A 12,174-nucleotide genomic window follows, 5' to 3' on the forward strand; every position below is an offset into this window, starting at 1 on the left:
TTCATCTTGCAGAGGAAACAAATTTGCATCCAACAATTAAATTATAAATAGGACTGTCAAATATAAAAGTAACTATGGAACAAGGCATTTTTATTTCTCATTTCTCTGGTCTGACCACCTATGGAGTATGAAAGCTGTAGTGTTAAGCAGCAGCAGGGGCTATTTCTGGAAAGTATAGCTAGAGCCTTGCATGGTAGTGTAGTGGCTTAAGTCTTAGCCTTGCATGCCCGGGATCCCATATGGGCACTGGTTCATATCCCAGCTACTCCGCTTACCTTCCAGTTCCCTGCTTGTGGCCTACAAAAGCAGTAGAAAATGGCCAAAAGCATTGGGACCCTGCACCTGCATGGGAGGCTGGGAGGAGCCTCCTGGCTCCTGGTTTTAGATCAACTCAGCTGCAGCCATTGCAACTACTTGGGGGGGGGGGGGAGGCAGTGGATCAATAGATGGAAGATCTTTATCTCTCCTTCACTCTGTAAATCTGACTTTCCAATATAAATAAATAATATTTTTAAAAACAAAGTATAGCTAAATTCAGAGAGTTAAAATGGCCCTCCTTCAAATGTGGCAGAACAGAACATGCACTCCTTCAAAGGTCAAATCTTTCATGAAAATAAATGTCTTTCACCTAATAAAATAATTTGAAATACAAGTGTGCCTAAAAAACCTTGTAGTCACATAACTTTATTGATTACAGGGAAAAAACCAAAATGGAAGACATGTAATGTAAATTACTATGTAGTTTTGTGTTTTTATGGTCAGGTGCTTACATCAGAGGCTAGAATCAGACTGTCTGGATTGAGTCCACATCTGCCACTTGAAAGTCATATGAATTTGCAGAAGCAACAACCTTTCAGGACATTTCAGTTCATCTTTAAAGTGGAGTTAGCAAGATTACTTGCTGTGTCGAATCATCATGAATGATAGAAGAGCAGTTGGAGACTGGCAGACTGGCACATATATGTAGTTCATAAGTCTTTATTATAATTCATTCCGCAACCACTAAAAGTGCCTTATAATATAATAGCACTGTAAGTCACAGCATATCTCATGACATACATTGTTGGGTTAAGAAACAGAAAACAAAATATTATGCAGATTAAAAATTCCCTAGATTAAAAGTATGCCAGTGGGCAGTTCTGCGTAGCAGTTAAGGTGCTTGTGTCACATGTCAGAGTACCTCGATTTGATTCTGGCTCTAGCTACCATTTTTCTCTAAGATTTATTTTATTTATTTGAAAGGCAGGGAGACAAAGAGAAAGAGTTTTTTTCTATCTGCTGGTTCATTCCCCAAGTATCCATCATGATGCCAGCAGGCTGGAACTTCATCTGGGTCTCACAGGTGGACAGCAGGGTCACAAGTCCTTGGGTCATCTTCTGAGTTCATTAGCATGGAGTTGACTGGGAAGCAGAACAACCAGAACTCACTCTCCCATGGGATGCTATCTTAATCCTCCGTGTCACAACACCAGCCCGCAAGCTCCAGCTTGTGACTCTGGCTTCCTGTGAGTGGAGGACATAAGAGACTCAGGCAGTTGAAAGATCAAGTCCTGGGCTTCAGCCATCCCATCCTGGACACTGCCAAGTGTTTGAGAAGTGAGCCAGAGTTTTTCTAATAAATACACAACAGTTTGGGCCTGGTGCAATGACTCAGTGGCTAAATCCTAGCCTTTGATATGCCAGGATCCCATGAGGGTGCTGGATCATGTCCCAGCTGCTCCACCTCCCTTTCAGCTCTCTGCTTGTGGCCTGGGAAAGCAGTCTTAGGACTCAAAGCCTTGGGACCCATACTCCCATAGGAAACCTGGAAGAAGCTTCTGGCTCCTGGCTTCAGAGGGGCTCAGCTCTGACCGTTGAGGACTCCCACTTTGGGAGTGAACCAGCCGACAAGAGGTCTTTCTCTCTGTCTCTTTTTCTCTCTATAAATCTGCCTTTCCATCAAGAATAATCTTTAAAGATAAATAAGCAAATACACAAAATTTTCAAAAAATGCTTATTAAAGTGTTCGAAGAATGGGTACAAACTATTTTCCCCCATTTGTTCAGCTCTGTCTATTCAGAAATTCTTTCTAATTAATACATATATTTAGAATAAGAGCCAAGAATAAAGTATTTTTACAACTACATCTTATTTATGTCTGAGACTCAGAAATCTTACTCTGGCTCGAGTCCAGTGGTTTCACTTGAGAAAGCAATGAAAGACTGTCCAATTACTAGGACCCCTGCCTGACTCACATGGGAGACTCGGATGGAATTCCTGGCTTTGTCCTGACATGAGTCCTGGTTGTTGTGGCCATCTGTGGAATGAACAAGAATGTCTTTTTCTGTGTGTCTGTGTCTCTGTGTAACTTTACTTTTCAAATTAAAAAAATATATATTTTTAAAAATTCAACAACTTAGTTAATATATTCTATCCCAATAAAAGCTGCTATTGAACAATTGTTAGAAGCAAACCTTGTGGAGAACACAGATTTTTTAAAGTGTAGAAGCTATTTTGAACATTTGAACATTGAGCAGTACTTTGGCATACCTGACATTTTAGCTGGAAGCATATCTTTAAAGGATGAACCTATGGAGGCTGGCACGGGAGTGTAGTAAGCTCATCCTATGCCACAGAGACTGGCATCTCATATGAGGACCAGTTCTGAGCCAGCTCCCTGCTAATGGCCTGGGAAAGCAGCAGGGGATGGTCCAAGACCTTGGGACCTTGCACCCACGTGGGAGACCTAGAAGAAGCTCCTGGTTCCCAGTTGTGGACTGGCCAGGTCTGCCTGTTTGACCATTTGGGGAATGAACCAGCAGGTGCAAGATCTCTTTCTCTGTGTTTCTCTGTCTCTCTTTGTAACTCAAATAAATCTTTAGAAAGAATATATAGATTGGTTTACATAACCTCCTGAACCACTTTATTTGAAGCAAAATAAACTCAATTGTACTAAGCAGAAGTTAAATCTAAGTGAATTAGTTGTGCCATGGACTTCTTAATGAATCTTGGGCATTGTCAAAAACTATCAGGAGTAAATTTTTGTTTGACTTATTTAGGAGTCTTAGTAAGTTCAAAGAAATGAGAATTCTGTGACAATAAAACTCTTTTTTATGTGAGTTGCTCTATGGGCAAGCTACTTGGGTCACACGTGTCCCATATCAGAGTGTCTGGGTTGAAGTTCCAGCTTTGTGCCCAGTTCTAGATTCGTGTTAGTTTCAGCTCCTGGCTTCATGAATTTCATTCTTTGGAAATATTAAGAGACTTTCACATCTGACCATACCACTACCACAAATTGTAATGTCTTTTGGGCAAGTGGTGGAGTTCATCCCACTTTAATGATACTGCTCACTATTCTTCATTGTAAACTAAGTGACTGAATTGTGATGCTTGTGCCTAAAGAAATAAATGAATAACTATTAACTTCAGAATGAACGCCTAAAATATTGACAAAATCTGCTGTTCCCTGATTGCCCCCCATTCAAGTCAATGTGCCTTTCATGCGTGGGACTGACACAGCCGTTATAATCCACAGGGTGCATTCAAATGAACACCCACTGGATTCGTTGGAATTAGAGACACAAATTAGAGTTTTTAGAATGTCTATTTTCTCTGTTGCCAGGAAGATTTTTTTTTCCAAGCCATCTTCTGAATTTTAAGTATTTTAAGCAAGGATGTTCCTCTTTCTCCAGCAAATCAATTTGCCAGACATGAGGCTTTAGAGATTTTTAAGAAATGACAAGCGGAATACCTCAGAGAAGACGCCGCTCAGGAAAACAGGTTTACTGCAGGCCTCAAGAAACTCCCAGCTGCTGAAACCTGTGTGATAAAGGAGGACAGACAGGAATGTAGGTGACTATGAAGAATGAAAAATCTCATTTCCTCTCCCACTTCTTTTGAAAATAATTCAAGGGCACCCAAGCAAAATACAATTCTGGAACAGACCCATGACACTTCAAATTTTGAAAGCAATTTAACTTAGCCTTCTCATTATTATTCAAGCAAACAGAGCAAACATGAAGTAGGCTGGGAGCAAAAAACAATTAAAACAAATTTGTCTTGGTGCAATATAATGCAATTTTAGAAGTCCCTAAAAGTATAGCAGTATATTATTTGAGGAATCAACATCCAAACCAAGACCTAAAATAGTTTAATAAACTAAAAGTACAGTCGCTTTTAAAAAAAAAGATTTACTTATTTGTATTTTAAATGCAATTTTATGAAGAGAGAAGGAAAGACAGAGTGAGAAAGAAATCTTTCTTTCACTGGGTCACTGCCCAAATGGCTGCAATGGCCAGAGCTAGACCGATCTGAAGCCAGGAGCCTGGAGCTTCTTCCGGGTCTCCCACATGGCTGTAGGATCACAAGACTGAACGACCATCTACTGTTTTCTCAGGCCATTATAATTTCGAGTAGAGCAGCCAGGACTCAAACCAGCATCCATACAGGATGCCAGCACTGCGAGTGGAAGCCTGATGTACAATGCCATGGTGCTGGCCAGATACAGACACTTCATGGAAAAACACAGTCTTTTGTCTTTAAGGATCTGTAAATAAACAAATGATGAGCATTTTGTAACTTCACATATGACAACTACCATGAAGATTATTAAAAGTTGACCATGGGGCCCGGCGCCGGTGGCGCAGTGGTTAAGGTCCTCGCCTTGCACGCCTGGGATCCCATATGGGTGCCAGTTCTATCCCGGCAGCCCTGCTTCCCTTCCAGCTCCCTGCCTGTGGCCTGGGAAAGCAGTCGAGGACGGCCCAAAGCCTTGGGATCCTGCACCCGCGTGGGAGACCCGGAAGAGTCTCCTGGCTTGGCCGTTGCGCTCACTTGGGGAGTGAATCATCGGACGGAAGATCTTCCTCTCTCTCTCTCCTCTCTGTATATCTGCCTTTCCAATAAAAAAAAAATAATAAAAATAAATCTTTAAAAAAAAAAAAACCTCCAAGTGGCTGGTTGTGTTCTCTGCTTAGGGACTGACAAGGTGAAAATCATGGCCATATTTGTTGCCAGAGGGTTCTGGGAAAGAATTCACCTCAGGAATAGTTAGGCTGGCTGAATTCAGTTTCTTGAGGTTGTAGTTCCCTTTCCTTGCTGAAGTGCTGCTTCCTTGCTGTCTGTTTGAATTCCTTCTCACTCACTCAAATTAGCCACCCATGCTGAGAATCTCTCTGTGTTTAAAGGCTCAGGTGATTAGGTCGAGTCAAGGGTCCTCTTTCTTTATCTGAAGGCCTTTCACCTATACTGCATTTGTAAAGTTTCCTTTGCAACAAAACATGTCATCACTAGTAAGTTCAAGGGATGAGAAAAAAAAAAATCTTGGGGCAGTCCGTCTATGTACCAAATACAAATGATGATACTTCTAGGAGATGATGATGCTTCTAGAAGTTGATGATACATCTAGGAGCTTACTTGTTCTTAAAGAATATACACCTAGGGCCCGGCGCGGTGGCGCAAGTGGTTAAAGGTCCTCGCCTTGCACGCCCGGGATCCCATAGGGGCGCCGGTTCTAATCCCGGCAGCCCCGCTTCCCTTCCAGCTCCCTGCCTGTGGCCTGGGAGGGCAGTCGAGGACAGCCCAAAGCTTTGGGAACCTGCACCCATGTGGGAGACCCGGAAGAGGCTCCTGGCTTCGGATCGGCATAGTATCGGCCCGTTGCGCTCACTTGGGGAGTGAATCATCGGACGGAAGATCTTCCTCTCTGTCTCTCCTCTCTGTATATCTGCCTTTCCAATGAAAAAATAATAAAAATAAATCTTTAAAAAAAAAAAAAAAAGAATATACACCTAACAAGTATGGTCTCTTTTTCTACTTCCAGGACATTCACTTGGCCAGGAGATTATATGACATGGCCGCTGAAACAAGTCCAGACGCTCACATTCCTGTGTTCTTTGCCCTCATAAAGCTGGAAACAGTGCATTTCCTTCAAGATGTCCTGTTTCTTAACGTAAGTTTAGCTTCAATTGGTCTCAAATCTCTGAAAACTCCCATGAACAATGGTTAGGAACAAAATGATGAAGACCCAACAGAGGGGTCTTTTTGTACACTGATTTTGCTTTGATAGGTGAATTCAAATCCTCGAATTTACCACACAGACCGATTTGGGTGACTATACAGGGTATGTGTTGGAATGCAACCAGGGACTTCATTTGGCAGATAATCTTTTAAGCTCATCCTAGATGAGAGTTTTAAACAAAGCAGCGTGTGCTGTATATGCTTGTTCAAAACATAGTTCTTGCCATCAAAATCTGAGACTGGTAAGCAGATGGCAAGTGGTAAATGATATCACAAAACAGCTGTAGCTTGAAAAAGCAGAAATGAAACCTATAAGTCTTTGGGGGCTATTGTGAAGGCAGTAGTTAAGCCCCATCTGGGAGCTGTCAGTAAGCAAAGGTATGTCTTCTAGACTGAGGGAAGCAGAAGGGAATGTGGGAGAGGATGGGTGCTATTCATGGGCTTGAGTGGAGGTGGTGGTTCTGAGTCATGTGAGAGGCTGGGGTTTGTTTGTTAACTGAATGTCTCTTACCAGCAGTTCACAATGAAATGGAAATGGACGAAATTGGACAACACCCTTGGACCATACTGGGACTTTTTTGTGATTGGCATAATTATTGCCATGCTGATCTTCTTGCTTAGAAACCACCACCAGTAGGATCTGGACCATAGGAAAACCTTCTCCTGGAAACCAGTTTACTGCGTGCTCTCCTTCCTAAATAAAAACAAATTCCTCATCCAAATCAAAAGTCTGTTGTAGGTTTCCCACACTTGGCCCATAATAGAAATATAGACAGGTCTTGGAACCGTAGGATACACAAGAAACCAGTCTAGACTTCCTTCATAATTGACAGGACCACCTAGGGGAAGATGGAGACTGGTACCCAAGAATGATTTACAGCTTATGGTTTTCATGATCAAGACACCCACTTTCTTGTTTGTATAATAATCTCTCCCTTTTCCCGAGGACAAGCCAGGTTTCTTGGCTCCCAATGATATAACAGGTGATAACGGAGAACTGGGGAAGCAGAGGTATACACATTTCTAAGAAGATGATAAAAATCATTGCACAAGTCCGTCTACTTGGGAATGACACTGTGAGCTGTAATAGAGCCCTACTGAGCAGCAGTTCTTCGTGATGTCTTGTGCCTGGCATGAGGATGTAGAAGTAACCCAGCTCCTCACGCATGGGCCTTCTGTCAAAGCTCACTTAGTGGCTGTGAAGTGAACCAAAGCTTCTGGGTCGATACAGCACTGTACTCCTCTCCTGGTCTTTCTGGGTTGTACATTCTATGGCACTTACAAAAGGTGAAGGTAAATGCCTCCTAGTGTCCTGATTCTTTGGATCCTCTAAGCCAGTTCCGAGCCCAGGGCACGGGGGCTGGGATGGGAAGGAGAATGCAACAGAACCGTGACTTACGTCAAGAACCAGCCTTGAATCCCAGCTTCACAACTCCTGTTTGTTGTTTCAGATTTATTTTCATTTAAAAGTCAGAATTATAGGGAGAGACAGAGATAAAAAGATTTTCCATCCACTGGTCCATGCCTCCACATGGTTGGAACTGTGTGAGGCTGAAGCCAGGAGCCAGGAATTCCTTCTGGGTCTCCCACATGGGATGTAGGGGCCCAAGTACTTGAGCCACCTTCTGCTGCTTTCCCAGGCACATTAGCAAGGAGTCGGATCAGAAGCAGAGAAGCTGTTACTTACTTCTGCTGGTATTCTGATATGGGACATCGGCATCACAGGGTGCAAAGTGACGCACTGCACCACAGCGCCAGGTGCAGCTCCATAACTAGCTGTGGGACCTCCCGAGACTCATTTCCTAACATGCAAAACTGGGAAACCGATACCTTTGGCGAAGAGCTGCATAGTAATTGGATGTTTTCAAAGGTAATATAGCAAGGCCTGGCACCTAGAAGTGTTTTCTAAATGGCAGCTTTTAATATTCTTTAAAAATGTACAGCCAGTGCTGTGGAATAGGAATACAGCTGGGTTGATACATTCTGGGTATCTTTGGTGTTTTTCACTTCTTCAGGCAAAATGCTGAGGTCTTTGAAGGGAAGAGATACTATATCCCTACTTATAAGAAGAACTCGTTTCTAATGTCAACCATAATGAAAAGTAGCGTAGCAAGATGGGCATACACGGAGTCTGGAATCCAACAATCAGATTTGACGTCCAACTTTGTACATTATAGCTCTATGATGTTGAGCATGGCTTTGGAAACCTGCTTTTCTCTTTTAAAATGGGCTTAATTCCCACCTCACTGAAGAAGTGTGAAATTCGAATAAGTCTAACCTCAGAAGTGCTTTATAAACATAGCACAGATGTGTATTAACCATAGCCATCTATTTAATCCAGGCCTGAAGTCGTAAGAAGTGTTTAGGATTTCCCAGACGTGGTCCCTACCTTATGGTGGAGTTCTACTTCTAAAGGATTCAGCTTAGTTTATATTAAAAAAAAAAAAAAAAAAGTCAAGAGAGGACAACTAAATCTCAGGTCAGTCTGTAATGGAAAAGCAGACCATGGAATTGTAGTTCCCAGACATCTAGAATGCAGACATAACCACTATGAGGGCCAAGAGGGGAAGGCACAGTTGGTGAGTTCTGGTTCAAAGTCTAGATGAAAAATGAACTCCTTAGAGGTAACACTTATGAAATTTGCCCAAGCAGGGAGGAAAAGGAAACTGTTGTTCTGAATTGCTGTGTAGAGGAGATCACTGCCTAAAATAGGGAACGGATGGCAGTGTAAGTTCATACGTTTCCCTCTTCAGCTAATTGCTCCAAATGAATAGGAGAAATGTAGCAGGCTTCCCCCCCGCAGGAATCCTGTAGGGGTTTTAAATAATCAAATTGGGCTTCTTCTCTGTGGTGACTTTCTTGTATCACATGTAAGCTCACCTGCTGGGTGCTGGTCAGCTTCCAGATGACTATCGAAGTGGGACAAAGAGGCTGCAGCTTGGAGATCATTGATATTTCCTAAGTCTGGAAATATCCCACCTGCTACCTGGGTGCCGAAAACCATATTTATTATTATTATTATTATTATTATTATTATTATTATTATTTTGCTCTAATGCTATGGCATTTAAATAAAAACTGACTGTGGAACATAGCAACTTTTTGCTATAAAATTACAAAAAAAAAATTGAATCTCTTTTGTAATTCCTTTTCATCTCTTTCTTTCCTTCCCTGATTCTCTATTAAATTTGGGGTAGCTGTTCGTTAGGACCCGTCCTATAAAAGCCAATCAGGTCAACAATGCCTGGTAGTGGAGCAGAGATCCAGAGTTAGTTTTTGAAGAGCATGGCTCGTTGGACTTCTGTCTCTTTCCCCAAGGTCTCAGGTGATAGGTTTTATCTGGCATGACACTGAGTGACTAAAGGAGAAGAAAATGAGGTCCCAGGAGAAAGAGAGACAGAAATGGTTCCCAGAGAATCTTGGAGAAGGTGTAGGATGGAGCACCTGCTGAGAGCCAGGCTCTGTTTTCTGTCTGTCCTCATTCTATCCCAATGATGAGTTTGTGGGGTCAATATAAATATCTCTGTTTTACACAGCAGAAAACAGGCAAGGCGAAGCTAGAAATGATCCGATTGCTGATAAATAATGAATCTAGAATTTGAGTACAGAGCTTACTGTGAAATATGGTCTTTCTTCTGTACTTCTGTTCCAGTTACTGCTGCCTTCTTTTATTGGCTACTTCAAAAGCTAATGGCTTGAAAAACCAATTATGTTATTTTATCTGAAGTAGGAGAGTCTTCCATTGCACATGGCATCCACTGAATTGTCTTCATGCTCCGCTGGTGGATACCCTGTTCTAGGGAATGCTCGCACGGATGGTTGGAAGGTTGGTCTCAGCTGTGACTCTTGACCAGCATGCCTTCATGTCAGTCACATGTAATGCCTTAGCGTAGTGGACACAGCAGCTCAACTTCTTACATGGAAACTTAGCACATCCTTCCTAGTGTTCAGGCTTCCGTAGGAGAACACATATGGTTTCACCTCAACCTCCAGAAGCTTGTCGCTGAGACATGCCTCTGTACTGAAGGACAGATTAAGCAGGAGAACAGAAGCCAGTTTGTCAACATGTGTAGTGTAGGTCACCCAGGAGAAGTCTCAGTGAAAGGTAACTCAAAGCAGTGGCTTACAACTAGCTGCTATAGGATCTTGGACAAAGATAACACATTTTAGAGATGTGGCAAGACAGAGCAAAGCAGTTTTAGGCTTCGTGAGGTAGGAAACCTTGGGAAGATAAAATTGCAATGGAGTAAGACAGTTTTATAGAATCCTCCAGTGCCTACCTGAGCTTTTAAATGTTGTCTTCAGTGATTAGCTTCCCTTCTGTTAGAGTGAAGGGAGACATATTTACAATTATGTCAAATTAGGGGGAGGAAAGAATGCTTTTCTACATCTGCTTCTTAATTACCTTTAGTTGAAAACGTTTTATGCTGATGAGCCATGGTTTGGATTTCATATTTTGGTTTCCAAGATTTCTGAAACATTACCTCTGCCACATTGTACTAATCTTTATTAATTATTAAAATTTTAAACATTATTTAAATAATAAAAATTATATAAGAAATTATACAATGATTTTTAACAATAAAAATAAATATAAACAAAAGTTAAAATATATACATATACAAAATAAAAATAATAATAAAAGGGCCTGGTACAGTAGCCTAGCAGCTAAAATCATCGCACTGCACATGCCAGGATCCCATATCGGTGCTGGTTCTAATCCTGGCTGCCCCGCTTCCCATCCAGCTCCCTGCTTGTGGCCTGGGAAAGCAGTCGCGGACAACTTTGGGAACCTGCACTAGTGTGGAAGACCTGGAAGAAGCTCTGGGCTGCTGGCTTCGGATTGGCTCAGTTCCAGCCATTGCAGCCACTTGGGGAGTGAATCATTGGATGCAATATTTTTTTCTCTGTCTCTCCTTTCTGACTTGCTAATGTATCTGACTTGCTAATAAAATCTTTTAAAATAATAAAATTAAAATGATAAATAATATAATTATATATAATAAAATTATAAAATGATTAATAATAATTAGATTCTACTCTTCAAAAGAAAAGGCTGTTGTTGCTGGGGCTGGCATTGTGCTATGTCCCATGTTGGAGGGCTGATTTGAATCTAGGCTACTCCACTTCTGACTTGGTTTCTTGCTAATATGCCCAGGAAAGCAACAGAAGATGGCTTAAGCTTTTGAGCCTGTGCACTTACATGGGGAACCTGGGTTGAGTCATATAAATTATCATTTAAAGTAAGAGGGCCCAGTGCCATGGTTTAGTGGCTATATCCTTATCTTGCATGACTCGGGATCCCATATAGTCACCAGTACATGTTCTGGCTGCTCTAATGCTCATCCAGCTCCCTGCATGTGGCCTGGGAAAGCAGTACAGAATGGTCTAGAGCCTTGGGACCATGCACACATGTGAAAACCTGGAAGAGGCTCCAGGCTCCTGGCTTCAGATCAGCTCAGCTGTGGCCATTGTGGCCACTTGGGGAGTGAACCAAAGAATGGAAGATCTGTCTGTACCTCTTGCTCTCTGACTTTCAGTAAAAATAAATAAATCCTTTAAAACATTGGCTAAAGAAAACCGCAATGCCAGCACTGGGAAGTTGAGGCGCAGCTGTGCAACTCATGGGATTCTCAAAGGCAGACTTTCTCTCTACATCCTTTGTGGGACCTGCCATAGGAAATTGATCCTCACAAATAAAATTGAGGCCTACCTTGGGAGGTCAGTTGCCTCGAGTCTATGTGGAATCAATTCTGACGCTTTAAAAAATGTAACATATTCATTTTACTTTAAAAAAATTTTTGAGAGGCAAAGGGACAAGAGTGTTGCTATTTCAGTTGGTGATTGTCCATAATGATTCTAGGAACCCGGAACTCAATCCAGGTTCCCCATATGAGTGCCCAGGATCTGATGACTTGAGCCAGCACCGCTGCCTCCTAGGATCCTCATTGGTAGGAAGCTGGATTCAGGAGTTAGTAACAGAACCCAAGCACTCCCTTGAGGGTCATGGACTTATTAACCACTAGACTACAGCCTGCTTCCTTTGCCCAATTCTTATTTGTTAAAAATTTATTTATTTTTTTATTGGAGAAGCAGATTTATGAAGAGGAGAGACAAAAAGATCTTCCATCTGCTGGTTTACTCCCCAGATGTTGCCAATGGCCAGAGCTGAGCAGA

General features: G+C 42.1%; 1 protein-coding gene across 3 annotated transcripts in view; it reads left to right on the forward strand.

The window, feature by feature from the left end:
* Nucleotides 1-6,719, forward strand: part of SEL1L2 (SEL1L2 adaptor subunit of ERAD E3 ligase) — an 84,046-nt gene extending 77,327 nt beyond the window's left edge. For 2 of the 3 annotated variants that reach the window (XM_040981192.1, XM_040981193.1), the window contains 2 exons: nucleotides 5,801-5,929; nucleotides 6,515-6,716. In XM_040981192.1, the coding sequence (XP_040837126.1) occupies nucleotides 5,801-5,929; nucleotides 6,515-6,634 (249 nt within the window). In that variant the 3' untranslated portion in view covers nucleotides 6,635-6,716. Of the gene's footprint in view, nucleotides 1-5,800; nucleotides 5,930-6,511 lie in introns of all 3 variants that reach the window. The other variant, XM_040981194.1, reaches the window with a different exon arrangement.
* The last annotated feature ends 5,455 nt before the right edge of the window (nucleotides 6,720-12,174 follow it).

Source organism: Ochotona curzoniae, unplaced genomic scaffold (genome assembly GCF_017591425.1).
Source record: "Ochotona curzoniae isolate NIBS_2020 unplaced genomic scaffold, NIBS_Ocur_1.0 contig_3520, whole genome shotgun sequence".
NCBI lineage: Eukaryota > Metazoa > Chordata > Mammalia > Lagomorpha > Ochotonidae > Ochotona > Ochotona curzoniae.